At 33.6% G+C, this 19,274-nt stretch overlaps 1 protein-coding gene and 1 pseudogene across 1 annotated transcript; both read left to right on the top strand.

Annotated features, from left to right (window-relative positions):
- Nucleotides 1-8,106: 8,106 nt before the first annotated feature.
- On the top strand, nt 8,107-9,228 carry LOC143580529 (putative long-chain-alcohol O-fatty-acyltransferase 5 pseudogene; annotated as a pseudogene).
- An 800-nt stretch (nt 9,229-10,028) lies between these two features.
- LOC143580527 (uncharacterized) lies at nt 10,029-12,437 on the top strand. The gene has a single exon (XM_077063524.1). It carries the CDS (start codon nt 10,029-10,031, stop codon nt 12,435-12,437), a length of 2,409 nt encoding a protein of 802 aa, XP_076919639.1.
- Nucleotides 12,438-19,274: the final 6,837 nt, after the last annotated feature.

Below are 19,274 nucleotides of genomic sequence, written 5' to 3'. Positions count from 1 at the left end.
TCTTTTGGTTCTGGCGTCTCCAAGCGTCGGCGTACCAGGGAACCGAATCCAGCAAAGTTTGTTTTTATCGTAAAATCTTCGTTTTAGCTCCGTTTTCTCCTCGCGTTTTTCCTACGTGATCGTATTTCAACCATCTATCATATATATAACATTCCAATATATTCATTTCCAATCCATTTTTATTTTCCAATTCTCTTTTTTCACTCTCTTGCATTCTCCCGTGTATTCGTTTCTTCATGATTTTGCTTTGTGTTCGCTCCTTTTGCACACAAACCCATGTAAAACATATAAATAAAGTATATGCTAATCATGAACAAAATGTGACATAATATAGCATGAAATATTATTACAAAGAGTGTGACAATAGATGTTTTTGCAACACATCAAACATTTCCATACTTAAACATTTTTCGTCTTCAAAAAATATACTTCACAATTGGAATTAGAATTCGAAATTGATCTTTAAAACATTTAGGTTGCATTATATTAATGCACAAATAAACACAAAAACCACGATTGCTGGTATTCTTGTCCAATTAAGCACCACCAACATATTAGTCCCTCAAATTGCATTTAAAATTATCTTAAAGTTAGATTATGGGTCCCACACTCAAGAAGCAACAAAAAGTGTTGGGAGAAATAAAAAAAAACACGAAAAGAAAACCTAAAATATGGGGAAAAAAGTAAAAAGTAACCAATTGAAATTGATAAAAAAAATTATTAAACTTCAAATGTCGTAGATTGACTATTAAAATTAAAAGTTATCTAAAGAAAAAGTTATCAACATAAACTGTTTAAAAAAAAAAGAATTAGTAAAGTTAAGAGACAGTATGATAATTTTGTTAAAGTTGGGGGTAAAATTTTAGAATGGTTACATTACACTAAAGAAAAAGAAAATTTGTAAGCCCAATGGCTGCCTGGCACGTGAACAAGTCCACCAATTATGGTTAAATGTCATGGACAATTGAAAATATATTAGCTAAATTAGATTCAACTATTAATGTTTTTAATAGCATTTACTTGTAAGGCCTCTTTGTTTATGTAAAACATCATTATATGTAGAACTATACGATGTCTGCTAATTCTTTAGCCGACCATCTTAAATAGTTGCTTTTAGGATATGTGTAATGTGTAATGGGCTCACACCCACTGCCACATAAGCTCTATGAGAGTGGAACACCGCCCCTAGACGTGAGTAGGAAAAGTGGGTGGACATGAGGTGATTTTAGAGCCAATTTAAAGAGAAAATTCCTTAAAATGTCCATTATAAAACTGTCAGTCCACCTGTTTTACAGATCCTGACCGTCTAAATTGTAAGCCAATAAAGTCAAGCCATCTGTTGACTATTAGTTCGGTCTGACCATTTTTTTGTTTAAATCTGATGATTTTTAAAGAATGTCGGAATGACAACTTTGATAGCACAAATATCAAAGGCGGCAACAAGTAACAATGGTGGTGGTTAGTGGTGGTGGCAATGTACTCAGAACACCACAAGTTGAGGAAAATCCAGTGAGATTTAATAATTTCCTACGAATCCTAAACGAACTGAAAACACTAACAATTTATACTTTACTACCCATCTCCACTTTAATAAAAACAAATTCCCATATTTAAACATGTTGAGACCCGTCTTATGGCTAAGCAAGATTTTCTAGAAGTTTGTGGGGAAGATGAAGAAATAGGGAGTTCCGACTAGATTTAAACAAACCTATGAGGACGACCGTTTATTGTCCACAATTGTGTGAACCGCCTATTTATTGTCCAAGATCATCGCGAGGATGACGCTATTTTTTGAAGATGGTTCTTGATATATTTTGGAAATGTTAAGAACCAACCATTTATTGTTCAAGATTGTGAGTAGCGTCCGTTTATAAATGAACATTTTAAGGATTTTTGAATTTTGTGAACATTCTTAGGAATGATGAGGTTAAAGAGTCAAAATAGACATATCTAGAACTAGTTTTATATCCGTCCGCTGGATGAGTAGTTCAATTTCATAAGGACATAAATATTTTTCCTGTGCATTCTAAAGAAAACAGAATAACTAACGTATGCAAAAATTTAACTATAAACATGTAACAAAATATGGGCATGGTCCTGAACACCACATTAACTGAAATACAACAAAAATAAACATTATGTAAATTTAACACAGGTACATTAGAAAAAAAAATAAACATTTAGTGATAAGGAAATTAATTAACAAAAAGAAAAACTCTATAAAAACATAATTGAAGTAAGCATTCCGTGACGGTGTTTGTGTTATCCAAAGCAATTTTCAACCAGTAAAATGCCCAAACCTATGAATACAACACCTCAAATTAGTTACAAATTCAAACAATAACCCGAGTTATATCCTAAATTACTGCAAAATTAATAATAATGAAACTCGTATTTGAGTTAGTTACAAATTAAATATTTTTGTTAATTAGATTGCATATAGAAGTTGTTTTAAAATATTCTGATTTTTATAATTTCTATAAATAATTTTGAATGAATAGTAATGAAAGTTTTTATTCTATTTGAGAAAATATTTATTTTATGGTGAAAGCGTTTAAAATTAATAAGTTAGTCAAACCTATTAAATAGATATTTATTTCAAAAAAGAGCATTTAAACAATTTATAAGATATAAAATTTGTTTTCAAATTTATTAAGTTAATTGATTACGTGTTTAAAGTTTTAAACTTAACATATTTAGATAAAGTCAACTATTATAATATTAAAAATGTAAAAATTTTAAAATGAATTATAATTTATTTTTTTGCGTCTATTGATTGATATACATAAATGCTCGTTAAATCAGTTTACCATTGTTTAACTAACATTACTTCACGATTGAAAAATTGGGAAATCAATTTATGAATGAGGAAAATAAGGAAACCCAATTTGATATTATGATCAATTAGTGAAATTAAACAAAATTTAAATACTAAATAAAGGAATGTGTTAAATATAATAAATTAATGTTTTAATTATTATAATCAGTTATGTTCCTATCCACATGTAATAAGATTTTCAAAATTTGAGAGCATGTTTGGGATTGAGTTTGAAAAATAGTTATTGGCTTATTGGTGTTTTCAAAAGGCCAATAAGTTAAAATTTGTGTGGCAATCATAATTTTTTTTTATTTTAGCTTTTTGAAAGGGATAAAAAGCAGTTTTTCAAAAGGCTCAAATCCTGGCTTTTCAAAATGGCTTTTTGAAAAATCCAATAAGCATTTTTCAAACTCAATCCTAACATGCTCTGAATTGATATGTCAACAAAATAAATTGTGTTTGAAAATATTATGAAAACTTAGGCTATCAAATTGTTTGGATGTTAGAATTGGAAGATTTATATTATGTTTAAAAAACCTATTAGTTAAAATGGATAAAAATATAATACGTTTTTTATTATACATTATTAAAAAAATTAGTGATATTAATATTTTGTGAAATTTGGAAAACGGTTTCTAATAAATGAAATTTCATATAACTTTGAAAAGACTAGAACAAATTATTTTGACTTTGAAAATAATTAAAGGTTTTAAAAAATATATATTAATGTTCAAATTAACATAAAATTAAGTTATGTTTAAAGTTAAACGTAATAAATGCTTTTATTTTTTATAATTAATATATATTTTTGAATTATGAAATTTGACTAAAAAACTATTTTTAATAATTTTTTTATTTGAATTATGAAATTCGAACTTTAAATCTCGTATATTATTATTATGTTTAGGTTTTTGGAAAGTTGTTGAAAATTTAAAAATATGTTAAAATTGTATTTAAAACTCTTAAAGTGTGAAAACTTTGTTAAAAGTAAAAAGTTGTTTTCAATTAATACGAAGATGACATGAATCTGAATTCACATTGAACAATATCCTTTCTATTGGTTTTAAACTTTAAAAATTTTCCTAATAATAGTTTAATGCATGTTATATTTTGCTTCATTTTTAATCATTTTAGCAAAATATATATGCTACTAACATTATTTACAATAAATAGTTTAATGAATACTTACAAATCGTCGTTGAACATCATCATCTTCACCATGAACTTTAACTTCAACATGAACATTCTTAACACAAAAATGCGGGTAACTACCTGCCTACCTTAACTAACCAAACACGATATAATAAATAGGTAAGGATAATATTGAAGTTATCCATAAAATTATTATCATACTATGATGTTCATTTGATTGATCAAGAATAAATGAATAACAAAGATAACAAAACTGATAAGTGAACAAATGAAAAGAGTAGAGAGTCAATCGAATTAGGGTTTAAAGTGACTGATTGCGCTTATAGTGGACAACAAAGATTGCAATTAAACTTTCAAACGGTAAGGGTTTTGATAACATATGATGTCAATTAAACATTAAAAAAACTTCGATCAAAAGAACACCTTAGATAGATAGAAGACTGAATTTATGATTGAAGGAGAACTGGAGAGGCGATTAGGGTTTTAGATAAAAGATATATCAAATAATATAGTACTTGAAGTTCCGGGTTGTTGAGTTAACGGGGCACTCGAAACCGTGAGAATTAAAACTTAAATGGGTAGCTGGGAATTTTAGGTAATAGTTAATGATTAATAAGGAAATGATCTATATGACATATAGGTGACATTCTATATGGACAACCTAGGTAAATACCATGTGTACACATTGTGTTGCTTTAATAAATTTTTTATTTTTAAAATTGATTAGACCAAAATGAACATTTCTAGAATTTTCCTTATAGGGTATTGAATTGGACAGATTATTTTTCTTCTTTTGCGTTTAGTTTCATTAGCGACAATGATCACCTCACCATTATTATTAATATTAAAGTCACAAAATTCGCTAGGCGTATTTTAGGTGGCCGACTGGGGAGTTGGGTATACTCAGAGTACTCATAAATGAGAAACATAAAGGAAATTAATTTTTGAATATATGTCAAATATCAAAATAATAGATAGTTATTATTTTGATATTTAACATATAATAACTAAAATAAATTTTAATAGATAGTTATTTCTAGATGCCAAAAAAATATATGTCAAATATCAAAGGTATACTAATATTTATAACAAAATAAATGAATATCAATATAAATAAGAGAAATGCATTTTTAATACTAAATTATTCTAAAATTTGCTAATCATTAACTAAAAAAAACAATATTCTTTTGTTAATATTATAGAAATATGAATTATGTCTTACTTTTTAAGTCAAAATAGGCTCAAGTTGACCGATTACATGCGATTCTGACTGAGGTTGACCACCTTTGATTGATTCTTATTAACTAGGCGGAGTTAAAGAAACTATTCTTGGCACCATACCTTGTAGCGAGTACCTAAGGAGTACTCGGCCTTGTAAACCTACTTTTACAACATTGATTATTATTATTATTATTATTATTATTATTATTATTATTATTATTATTATTAAGAAGTTTGGTGACGTAACCATGTGATTGGTCCACGTGGCTGGTCGACCTTTTTATTTGCTTTTAATTTGTTTTTCATTTTCAAATTTGCGTAGGTTCGTTGTCGTAAAACACGGGTTTTTTTTTCCGTTGATACCGTCAAATGATTTCGGCCAAATTCGCGTCAGCTCCCGGTCGCAACCTAAGGTTTTTTTTCCCCACGAATTTTTTTTTGTCCATCGATTCTGAACGAATTCATATCAGGTCATGGCCACAACGCGCGTATAATTTTAATTTTCGCCATGGTCTTTTTTAAGTAAATATGTTAGTTTGTAGTATTTTGAATGTGGACGAATTAACTTATTGCTTTAATTTCGATGTCGTAACCTGATATCAACCGAACTCGTGTCGGTTCGCCACCACAACACATAGTTTTCTGTGACGATTTAGTCCCGACAACGTCAATTCCGATTGAATTCCCGTTAATTCACAAACACGACGCGCGAGTTTTTTAATCACCTTTTTGTCCCTCGATTCTAGAATCAACGAATTCATATCAGTTCGCAACTGCAAGGAGCATGTTTTTTTTTTGTTCACCACATTTTTATATTTTAAATATGTTAAATTGTTGTATTTGGGTGTGGACGAATTTATGGTTTTTTCTATTTTTGGCGCCCTAAGCAGATACCAATCAAAGTGTCATAGGTTCGTAATCGCAAGTTCACAACGTGTGTTTTGTTATGTTAGTTTGCTGTATTTTGCGTTAACAAAGTTTTTTTTGAAGGGGGGGGGGGGCTTATTATTGGTTTTGTAACCCGACACTGATCGAATTCAGCTTGACTCGCAGGCGCACTGCACGACTTAGTAATTTGTATGAGTACGATTGTCAATAACATCAACCCGGCACAACGCGCCGGAAATCTTCCTAGTTTATATAACATATAGAAAGTTTGGTGTCGCAAGTGCCCTATTGGGTCACTTGGCGACAACAAATTGGTCCGTAATTTTTGTTTTGTTTCTTTTTTCTTTTATTGGTTTTTAGTTCAGCTATCATATAGAACGTGACCGAAACCAATAAAACGCCATTTTTTTTGTTTTTTTAGTTATGCTATCATAACGAACGTGATGGAAACCGACCGAATTCGTGTAGACTCACCGCCTCAACGCCCAAAACCAACAACGCCCGAGTTTTACCGACCTACGACACCCCATTGGTCTACTCAAGTTTTATATTATTTTTCTTGTTTTAGTTTCGATACCGTAACAAACATGACGGAAACTTACCACAAATAGAAATTTTGGTGTCACATATGCCCTATTGGGCCACTTAGCAGCACCAAATTGCTCCATAATTTATTTTATTTTTATTTTTGTGTTTTTTAGTTAAGCTACCATGCAGAACGTAATAGAAACCAACCGAACGCTAATATTTTGTTTTCCTTTTAATTCTGTTATCATAACGAACGTGATGGAAATCGACCGAATTCGCATAGACTCACCGTCTGAGTTTTATAGACCGACGACATCCCATTGGTCTACCTTAATTTTTATATTATTTTTTTAATTCTGATACCAGAACAAACATGACGGAAACCGACAGAATTCGCGTAGACTCGCCACCTCAACGTTCGGGACCGACAATGCTTGGGTTTTCCCAACGTCCGAGTTTAACGAACCATGCCACCCCATTGATCCACCTCAAATTTTATAGTTTGTTTTTGTTCATCCCTTTGCTTTAATTCCAGTATTGTATTGAATGCAAGTTTTTTTTTAATTTGATAATTAAACGGATTAACAAACGCAATATCTGGGACTGACTACACACGGGTTTTACCAACACCCAGGTTTTCGCATCATTTTGTTTTAGTTCTGGTGCCGCAACAAACGTAACCAAAACTGACTAAATTCTCGTCCAATCACCACCACAATGCACAGGGTCGGAAACATTCGGGTTTTACCGATCGAATAAACGTTGTTTTAAATATTTTATGGTTTTTACGTTAACTTGACAAGTTTATTTTTGGGTTTGGATTTTACCAACGTTGTTTATACGGTACCATAACGAATGTAGCCGAAACCGTACCTTTTCGCGTCAACTCACTGTCGCAATGCACGGGACCACAATGCTCAGGTTCTACCAACTCCCCTCTTTTATATGACCCAACGAGTGTTGTTTTTAAATATTATATTTGTTTACATGTTAGTCGTTTTACATGTTAATTTGACGATTTTATTTTTAGGTTTTAATACTTGGGTTTTACCATCGTTGCATATATCGTATCATATGTAATCAATATCGATTGAATTCATGTCGACTCGCCGTCCTAAAGCTCGGTTTTACCCGCTAGGGTTTCAACACTCGGGTTTTTTCAATTGAATCTTTTGGGTTTAATTATGATACCAACTGAACCCACATTAATGCATCGCTGCAATATGATGAGTACATAAACGGATCCAACCTCTCTTGTGCATGCTTATTATAAATGATAAATTTAATTGCAAGTATCATAAACTTTTTAACTTCTACCACATGTTCAAAACTTTCCTTCGATAATAACTAACACCATTTGAATTTCCAATCTCATCCTTATGTGGCCAAAAATGGCCGAACCCGAACCCACCAGTCTCATCTTCTTCTCTACCATTATCTATTTTAGACAAACCACATAATCAACTAACTATTTTTCTCAATTATGAGTGACCTCCAACATTTATTGATACAACTAATTGCTCACCACTTGTTCAAAACTTTCCTTTAATAACAAATAGATCTCCAACCCTCCATCGTACGGCTTCCATTACCTCCTCTTCATGTGGCCAACAATGGCCACCAATCTCATATTCTTCTTCTCCACCATATATGTAGCTCTCACTTACTCATACTACATCCCTCCAAACCTCTCCACACCCACTCTCAAACTCATCTCCCTCACTCCCATCTTCTACCTCTTCACCACCCTCCCCCTCCACCTCTCTTCCGTTTTAGCCACCGCAGTCGCCGCCTTCTCCTTAACATGGCTCGCCAACTTCAAACTCGTCCTCTTCGCCTTCGACAACCCCCCACTTTACCCTCCAAAATCATTATCCCAATTCATCGTCATCGCCTCTCTTCCTACCAAAATCAAATCCAATCATTCCTTCAAGGTTCACAATATCAAGACACTACCTCGGATACGCGTATTAATAGAATTATTGGCTTTCCCTTTACTTATCGGTTTAATTGAGAAATACAAACACTACTTGAATACGAATACGAATGTCGTATTGGTTACTTATTGTTTCCTAGTATTTATATTGGTAGATCTTTTGGTCTTTGTTTCGAGTGCGGTGGTTTGGATGGTTGTTGGCGTGGAACTTGATCCACCATCGGATGAGCCGTACCTTGCGACCTCGTTACAAGACTTTTGGGGAAGGAGATGGAACCTCATGGTAGCAAATATCCTTCGTCACGCTGTATACAAACCCGTGAAGCTAATGTTTTTGGGTAAGAAATGGGATTTTGCGGTTGCGGTTTTGGCAATTTTTTTGGTGTCGGGTTTGATGCACGAGTTGCTGTTTTATTATGTGGCTCGTGTTGCTCCTACGTGGGAAATGACGTCGTTTTTTGTTCTTCATGGTGTTTGTTTGGTCGTTGAATTGTTGGTTAAGAGTGCGTTGGCCGGGAAAGTGGAGTTTCCGGTGGTTGTGTCGCGGTTGTTGACGGTGGGGTTTGTGTTGGTGACAAGCTTTTGGTTGTTCTTTCCGCCGTTGATTGAGAGTGGGGCTGATGTTAAAGTGTTGGAGGAGTTTAAAGTCTTTGGGGATTATGTGAAAACTATGTTTGGATTGTGAGACTAATTTGTGCATGTAGGGTTTAAAAGTTGCATGTTTTGTATTTTGGTGGTCAATATACGTACTTACGTGTTAATAAGTTTGGGGGGAAATAATGTAGTTTGATAAGATGAATATATTGATCAATACTTTACTACACAATTCTTTTACTATTAGAAAAATTAATGATCAATACATTTTTAACACTTCCATAGCGCATGTATATATTACTACCCACTGTACATTATAACAAAATATTTTAAAATAATTTTAGGTTGGTTCTACGTACGGTTTAAGTTGAGTAAGGTTCATAAAATAATAAAAATACGGTACAATAAAAAATACATCTTCATTAGAAATTAGAAAAACACATAATAACATATATAATGAACATGGTGCCTTCTTAAGTTGTGGCCCTTTGGTTAAGACTAACATAAGTGATAAGACAGAAAAACTTAATAAATATTATAAACTAATTTGAGTCTTTGTACGTCTAATTTGGGGCAAGTAATTAACTAATCCAATGATAATTTCAATTTGTCTTGGAAGTCTTCTACGTGGGCCTAAATGTTGAAGGACAATCAACTTGTTTGATACGCAAACGAATAAAATAACTGTTGTTTGATGCAAATTGACCGGGACTTGTATTGGGTTGACTATAGAGAGTAGAGAAGAGAAATCACATGACTTATATTGTGTTGATTATAGACACCCCATTTGTGGGCGCCGGCGACTTTAGTTTGTATATATAAAGCTTGATATGGCATACATGTTGCTGTATTGGATAAAAAAAGGTAATCAACACACTTTGATAAAATACAATGACAGTTAATATGTGCCACAAGAATTTTGTGCCTCGTGATTTCTTCTATATTGCTTTGGTAATTGTGTTTCTATCATTTAAGACTTCAATTGCCACTTCCATTCGCCACCAAGTAGGAAAAGGAGCTGGCATCGATAAGGAGAGAGATGCTCTTCTTCATTTCAAAGAATACATTCATAAAGATCCCCACGGAAGACTCTCTTCATGGACAACTGATAAAGAAGCCAATGATTGTTGTAAATGGAGTGGAGTCAACTGCAACAACAAAACTAGCCGCGTCACCAGACTTGACTTGAGTTTTGGATATCTTGAAGGTAAGATTAGCTCGTCATTGCTTGACTTAACGCACTTGGATCATCTTGACCTTTATAGAAATTCTTTTAGTGGAACCATTCCCAACTTTATTGGTTCCATGACTCAATTAAGGTATCTTAACCTTGGTTTGAATCATTTTACCGGAAGCATTCCCAAGTTTATTGGTTCCATGACTCATTTAAGGTATCTTGACCTTAGTTGTAATGATTTTGTTGGACCCATTCCCAAATTCATTGGTTTCATGAATCAATTAAGGTATCTTGATCTTGGTTTAAATCATTTTACTGGAACCATTCCTCCAGAACTTGGAAACCTCACGAACTTACAAGAGCTTTCACTTAAATTTCTCTACAATTGTACAATTGAAAATCTAGATTGGTTGGCACATTTGTCTCAACTCGAGTACCTTATTATGTCATGTGTTTCTCTCAGGGGTGTGGATAATTGGGTCAATGTGATTTTAAATCTTAAAAAACTATTATTTTTAGGTTTACAAGAATCCGACCTATCATACGTCATGCATCCATATTCTTATTCCTCTGCCAACACTTCTTTGTCTTCAAATATTTTTAAACTGTTTCTCGGAAACAACAATCTCAATACATCCATGTTTCATTGGCTGTTCCCATTAACTGGCAATAGACTTGAACAACTTGATCTTGGTGGCAACAAGTTAGATTGGATACCCGAATATCTTGGAAATTTGTGTAGTTTGAGATTTTTATATTTTGTTAATAATTCAAGCCCTATCATGTTCCCTTATTTCATGAAAGATATGTCTGGATGCACATTGGTTACATTACAAGTGTTGGATGGTTCAAGTAGCCATTTTATAGGGGCATTGTCCAATGATATCCAATTGTTTTCATCCCTACAGTATATCATGCTTTCTGATAATCAGTTAAATGGAAGTATAAGTGAAAAAGTGTGGGAACTGCCTAATCTTCTTTTTCTTAACATTTCTTCAAATTCTTTTAAAGGCGCTCTCTCCAAAAACATTGGAAAGTCAAAGATTGCGACAAAAAATCTTTCAAACAACTCACTTGAAGGAGTGCCTATAATATATAGCATTTCAAACCTTTCTCGTATAGAAACGATAGACATGAGCTCCAACAACTTGTTTGGTCCTATACCAAATTTTTCATCCAATCTGGTATGGTTAGACCTTTCAAATAACAAACTCTATGGAGGAATCTCTTTTTTGTGCCAAATTGTTGAAGGGTCTTTGGTATTACTTGATTTATCAAACAATTCATTGACTGGACAAATTCCAGACTGTTTGTGGCATTTCAAAGAACTAAGAGTTCTTAATCTAGGTCAAAACAAACTTTCTGGAAGGCTTCCTTCTTCTTTAAAGTACTTGATTAGTCTCGAGGCTTTGTCCTTAAACAACAACAACTTCTTGGGAGAGTTTCCTTTATTCTTAAAGAATTGCCAAAAGTTAACCTTTTTAGGATTGGGTGTTAACAATTTTTCTGGTCATGTGCCTGCTTGGATCGGGGATAATTTACCAAGCTTGTATGCTCTCAGTCTATCATCAAATAACTTTTTTGGAACTATCCCATTACAATTATGTCAATTAGAGAATTTAACAATTCTGGGCTTTTCAATGAATAAACTTGATGGAACCATCCCTTCATGTCTGAATAATTTAACTTCCATGGTGCAAGGTGGATTCTCATTTGACCAAAATGTTCATTATTATTATGAGACCATTTATGCTAATGGTACTTACCTTCACATCGGGCATGTTGACCATGTGATGCTCAAGTGGCAAGGAAGTGCACGCGAATTTAGCACAACTCTAGGGTTGGTGAAGAGCATTGATTTATCAAGAAACAATCTAACCGGAAGAATTCCGCATGAACTAACCAATCTCCATGAATTGGTTGCATTGAACTTGTCAATGAATGCTCTCTTTGGAGAAGTTCCACCAAAAATTGGTTTGATGAAAAATCTTCTACATTTGGATCTGTCTAGAAACAATCTTTCTGGGCATGCTTTCTTTCTCTTTATGAATAGCATGGAAAATTGGGTTTATGTAAAGGTGATGTTGTTCTTTGCTAAATTGCAAAGAGATGCATATGCATAGTATTGTAGTCTACTCTTGAAATTTCATCATTTTATTCCTAGTTACTCACTTTTTTTTATAATTTTTTTTCCTTATTCATGTTACACTTGTATTCTTGTTCATTGTCAATGAAGTTCCTATATAAACCATGGTTCACCATTTCCCCAGGTGGTGTGAAATCACGAATTGGTTAAAAAATATAATAATTTGGTTATTGAAAATAAATGCAAAAAGAGGTAATGATGAGGAAATACAAGGATATGCGAGAATATAATAGATTAGAGAGAAAGTTATCTTGGTGGTGGGATAAGACTTAGTGACCATAAGGTCCTGGGTTCGAATCTCACAAGAGGGGTTTTTGTCAAATATTGAGTTTCCTTCTGACTTGGTGGCTTGGTGGTGGATATGATCGCGTGGTACCACTGGTGGCACGATGATACTCCAGTGGTCCGTGAGAGATCCAAATTAGTCATTCAAAAAAAGAGAGAGAGAGAGAGAGAAAGTTACTGCTTTTGGAAGAAGCTAGTGTGAAAATCTATATAAATGACTATGCATGTGCATATGAATGCTTTTAAGGTTTCATCGAAGATAGTCTGGAGTTAATCATACGAAAGAATATGTCTTCCAAGACAGGGGTGGCCCTAAGGATGGGGAACGCGGCCATCCGGCTGGGCATGGTTTTCTTTGTTGGCCCAAAAGTTTAAAAAAAACTCATGACATTATGTATATATTTTTAGAATACCTAAACACTTATAAGTCTGCTTTCGTGATAAATTCATTCTAATATCATGATTTGACTAATCATTATGTTTATTGTTATTTTAATCATCGTTTAGAAAAATTAGTTTTAATTATTAAGTTCGTTAAGATATAAGGACATCTTTTTTTCTAACTCAGCCAGGACATGTGAATTCTCAGAGCCGCCAATATTTTTATGTTTCAATTGTCTTTGCAAGGATCCACTTAGGTGTTGAAACAACAAATATCTTTTAAAAGATATGAGAGACTTACAAAAGTGGAATTTATGAACTCTTGTGTTGGATCGAAATTTCACACTCATCAAGTCATCATGTGTTTTCAATTATGCAAAAGCATGGACATGCCCCTCTTAGACCATGCGTAGTGGCTTGTGGAGTAAAAACGAGCTCAAAAATGCGATAAACACCGTCCTCTACCTCATTTTCCTCTTCGTAATGGTTGACCAATCAAAACTCTTGGTTTTTAATTCATATTTTTATCTATATCAAAAAATTTAAAAAGTAATAATTGTGATTGAAAGGGGATTGTGTGGTATTTTACCACTAAGCCATATTTTTCAAAACTAGTCATTGCTGACTAAGACGTCAAGTTTCAAACAAGGGATTATTCCATAGAATAATAACCAAATTTTAGATTTATTTTAATCAGTTCACTGGTGTAAAGTTTTGCTCTATTTAGGTCATTTAACCTTTATTTAGTGTTTCAATTCTAGATATTTGATCTAGATAGAAGGTTGACTACATTTGATCAATTCTTAGTAACTATGTGGAATTGAAGAAACTCTACTCGGCGCGATACCTTGTAGCGAGTACCCGGGAAGTGCTCGGCCTTTGAAACCTACTTTTACAACATTGATTTTCAGTGAAACGAATTGTTTTAAGATCATAATCTTTCATCGTCGTCAATCATTGCTTAGGTAGATTGATGTTTAATCTTTTCTAAAACAGCTAAACGTGATGATAAATTTTGACTATTGACGTTAAACACTAAGCATACCTAAAAATGATTAATTGACTCAACAATGTTTTAAAAATTCAGAATTAAAAGTGACAAATGGTTTATCTATGGTGTATCGATGCTAAAGAAACACAAATTTGATTTATTACGCCTATTTTTAGCCAACTGATATTTTATGGGTTTCAAGGTTTATGAGTTCATTTGTTGTCTGTTTATCTTCCATTCGCTGAAGCCGTACGCTTAGAATGTTAAGCGTATGAGTTGTTTAAATGATTAACTAAAATTTCAACGTATGGGTGTTCATTCGTTGATTATCAATTACTGGTCATTCATTTGTTGAAAATTTCAAGAGAATGGACAAGATAATGAGGTGTTGACTTCCTTTGACCATGATGGAAGCGCATAAGTCACACGCTGATGATTCTAAGCAAATGAATCTTCATTCACCACTTAGATGAATTGTATGGATCATGGCTTATCATTAAGTGAATGAACCTTTTGCTTATCTTAGTTGATAAGACGAATGAGGGTATTTCGGCCATTTTTATGATTGTTTTCAAGTGTTAATCATCTCATTTGTACAGGATGGCAGACCAAGCTGAGAATATTGTACCCGTGGCCCAAGCAAAGCAAGAAGTAATTCATCAGGCCCAAATTATTCAAGAGCAGCAATGGACTGTTGAGAGAGTAACGTGCTTTTGCAACCATGGTGAAAATATTGGCTGAGTAACGGGCTGTTTAGAGAGTTTAAAAAACAACCGTGAGTCAACGAATGAGAAGTCATTCGCTCAAAGCCCATTTTATATTCTGATTCCCATACGCTGAATGCAGCATTCGTTAATTTTTCAAACCCGAATACTCAACCCATTTAAATTTTAGGATCTTCTTTTAATTTCTTAACTTGATCGTTAACCTTATTTTACACTTTAATCAAAGTCTAGGGGTTAACACTGTCAATTTCTAAACTTTCTACGAAAACTTGCTCTTTGCGTAATCGCATGGTCAAATTTAATAAAGTTCTCATTCGTCATTTATTATTATTGTTATTATTATTATTATTATCAAATCCTAAATTATTTATTTTATATTATTAACATTATTTTCATATGTGCAAACACTTAGATCTATATAATTGTTAATTTAACACGTTGAACTAGGTATGTCTTGATAAATATTTTAATATGTACCAAAAATAATTATGGCCATCTTAAATTAATTTTTATCCGAAGTATTTTACTTGGCATCTTTTATTAATAGAAAAATATCCTTCGAGCATATTCCAAACACAACTTTATCTCAAACACTTACCTATTTAACCCCCTTCTAATCACAACTACAAATACCCTTCATTTTCATTTTATTTCTTTTTCTCATTCATCTTTGTTAGTGCATACGTCTATCGCTTCCGTCTTTGTCAAATGAAGGTGAGTGGAGCTTTAAATGAGCTAAAATTTTGAGCATTTTATATGGAGTAAAAATGAAGATTTTATTATGTGGAGTGATAGAGAATTTGAATATGAGTATGTGGGCGAAAACGACACGTAAAACGGAGCTATAACGAAGAAGTTATGCGCAAAACAGTTTTCTGCTTTTCCGGCGCATAACTTATGCGCCCGAAAACATATGTGCTGAAACATATGCGCTCTAACTTATGCGCCGCATAAGTTCCAAACAGCCAATATATAGGTCGTTTGGCCTTTGTGTTCAGTTGTCCTTCTGACCTTCTAGTTGAGTTGGTCCATATTGTATCTGAATTTTACATTGTCATATCTTATGTACCTATCATTGCTATCAATGAATGGATCAACTCAACTAGAAGGTCAGAAGGACAAATGAACACAAAGGCCAAACGACCTATATACAGGTTGTTTGGGACTTATGCGGCGCATATGTCACTTATGTGTTCTAAACGCTAACGTACAATTCTAAATCACATGCTATCTTGACCTAACAAGACAAGACCTAAGAACTAGACATTTCATGCTCTAACAATCTCCCCCTTGGATAGTGCTTGGTCTTGTGGAATCTAAGCAAATAGACATGCCATGCTTCAACAAATTGCCTCAACAATCACCTTCTCAACCAATACCACACCCTTATCAATAGAAACCAACTTTGTAATATTTGCTTGTGTCACACCCCGACTAGCACAATGCGGAAGTGTAAAACGGGAATGTAACAGACACCTCTGGTATCAACACATTGTTTATAAAGAAACATTACAAACTAATTTACAATATATTTCATTTCTTTGCTCTATCATTGTTTTACAGTCTAGGTGATACAAATAAAACAAGTTCATTAACTATATGTTCTTACTACTAACACCCTTACCTCTATTCACATAGCATCAACTACACACCTTAGGCAAGTAACAGATCACCAAATCATTCCGATTTAGGTACACCTGAAAAGCAGTTTAAAACGGGTCAACTACTAGAGTTGGTGAGTTTCACGAGTTTCAAGAAAACAGTAATGAGTATTCACAAGTTAACACTTGTAATCATGAAATAAGTATGTATGTATGTAAATGATGTAATTATGCTAAGCTACAGTGACGCCTTGACTGTATGTGCTGCGTGCATCCATTTCCCACGCTCAATCAACCACTGTGGCCCCTTTCCGCCCACAACATGCCCCAAGTAGCTATGTCTAACACTACATAGCGTGTTGTATAATTATGATCATGTGCAAACGGGGTAAAGTCTCAGCAATACATGCCGGCTCCGTTTGGGTTTGTCAAACCAATAGTACTATTCACAAGCCACCGGCTCGAAGTTAATCACTGTGTTAGTGGGGACTTTCGTGTGTTAGCACTTAGATAATTCACATCAATACATGTTTCAGATATGTATATGTAATCAAACATGCTTTTCACCCCAAAAGTTCGTAAAACTGTTTAAAGAGTGGGGTCATGAAACTCACGGTTTAGTAGATAATCAGTACTATATCAGCTCGTGGTTTGCTCGGTCCGCTATCAGTAGTTCCTATAATCAATATTATAATAATATTAATATTTTAATATTATTATAATCTCACTACTAAACTGCTCTGTATAACTAATCTGGGTGTAGCTGGAACGCCCAGAAAGTGGCAATAGACTTAGGTTGTGATGTTGTTCAATGTCTAATACTTAAAACTGAACTTGGCTCAGATTCCCGTTTTCCAGGCCGGGCCAAGTTGTTCGTTTACGCGTTCAGAAAACAGTTATGGGAAAATAAGCATGGGTAAATGTATTGGTTAATAAAATGATTAAGTTATAAAGAAGGATCACATACTGGGGTCCTGGATTAGCCACAGGGCCCGTTTCCGTTTATTCAGTTTGATTTGAGAAGAAACGCGCACAATCCACTCGGATTGTCCAGGTTTCTCATAGAAAAGTTCGTTTTTACCTAATTAGTCCACAAATATGATTTTTGATCACTCTTGATGTCTTGACATTCCCGCAGATTCGTTAATCGCGAACTTGCCGGTTTTTATAGAAACTGAATTTGTTTAATATTCAAATTAGCATAATTAAATTACCGTTAATCATTAAATTATGAAAATTTAGTCACTTATCAATTAAAATATGTAGATTTTTATAAAAACATTTCTGGAATTATTCACTGATTTATTAATTTATAAAAATTCATTTTATCAGCTATATTTCGCCTGAAAATCGTCCGTTTACCCCAAACAATTTCCAAAAATTCCACAAAAATTCCTGAATGCTCAAATCATGTCCCAAATAAACCTGTATCAATTCCAGAATGTAAAAAGCTCGTGCGATATTCTTTTCGACCCAAATTCGGCTATAAAAATTCACACGAACGCATATAAACAAAACACCTTTAGATTTCTCCAAATGATCCCAAAATTCATAATTTTTGAAGAATTTTAGCTATTTTTCCCAAATAAACGTCCCAATTCAGTAATAAATTCGCCAAATATTCTCGGATGGTCGAAAAATTACCAAATTTAAACAGGGACTCAATGACATGGTCCCTGATATCCCTGAATAATTTCAAGGCCTAATAATATGCACATCACAACCTTAACCTAAACAGCCCGTAAGCGAGTGTTTCGGCATTACCTTAGCGGTTTTGGTTCGTTTCCGCCTTTCTAATCAACTTTTCAAGCTCTTGTGCTCCTATGTAGGCTAGGTACAGGTCCTATATCACAAACCAAGCAGGTTTCATCAATAGAACAGCCCTTTAACTTAGGGTTTCGGCTAGTGCACAAAAACGAACTTTTGAACCGTAAAAACGCCGTTTCAACCCTTTAATCCGTGTTTATGGCCAAAAAACTATCAAAACAGGTTCCTTACCATGTGTATGATCAAAACATGTTTATGAACCATTTTTAGGATTTTTACATGGTTAGGAATGATTTTTAGCAATTAAGACATGTTTTTATGGTATTAATCAAGGTTAAACAAGTTTAAAAGCTACTTATTTAAGTTGTTACCTTAGGGTTTTGGAAGATTTCTGGAAAAGTAACTTGCAGCTGCTTGGACTCCAGTTTTTTATCAAGTGAAATGAATAAAAATCTTAGGTAACAAGTTTTATAAAAAAAATGGGGGTGGGTTTACTAAGCTGATCGGAATTCCTTATGGGCCCATTTTGGGCTGTTTTGGCCCAATTTTCTTATTTCTCAAACCCAAATACGAAAAGCCCAGTCCAAATTTAGTTCGGGTTCAGTTTTTGGAGCGAAAAACTTATCGGGTGCATAAACAGTGCGAAAACGTGTGTTTTTCGGCTAGTTTTGAGTAAAATTATAAAAACATACTATATGTTTGTAAAAATCAAAAATATTTTCACGGATCGCTTAAAACATTTCAAACAAGTGTTTGGTAAGTCTTTTTCGGCTTATCGAATGATACAATGCTTGGTTTGTAACTATCTTTCGCGTTTAAATCTATAGCGGGTAGTTAAACGAGCATGTTTTCGTTTAACTTGTTTGCTATAGAACTAAGGCCATATTACTAATATTTTAGCTTGTATAGATCGTATATCACTTATAGATGGCCTCCAGAGATATCTAGGTCATAACCCGACCCGTTCGGTTAATCGTTCATTTGTTACGCAAAAGGCGTTTATTTGCTTAATCGGTAAATACGTACTGAGGTGTACCTTGTTTTGGCTCAAATGTCACAGCTTG

The sequence above is a fragment of the Bidens hawaiensis genome, unplaced genomic scaffold (assembly GCF_021521415.1).
Source record: "Bidens hawaiensis isolate Kalapana, Puna unplaced genomic scaffold, B.hawaiensis_p1.1 tig00030518_1, whole genome shotgun sequence".
Classification (NCBI taxonomy): Eukaryota; Viridiplantae; Streptophyta; class Magnoliopsida; order Asterales; family Asteraceae; genus Bidens; species Bidens hawaiensis.
The sequence above is the reverse complement of the archived record's forward strand: the minus strand, read 5'-3'. Positions and strand labels throughout refer to the sequence as shown.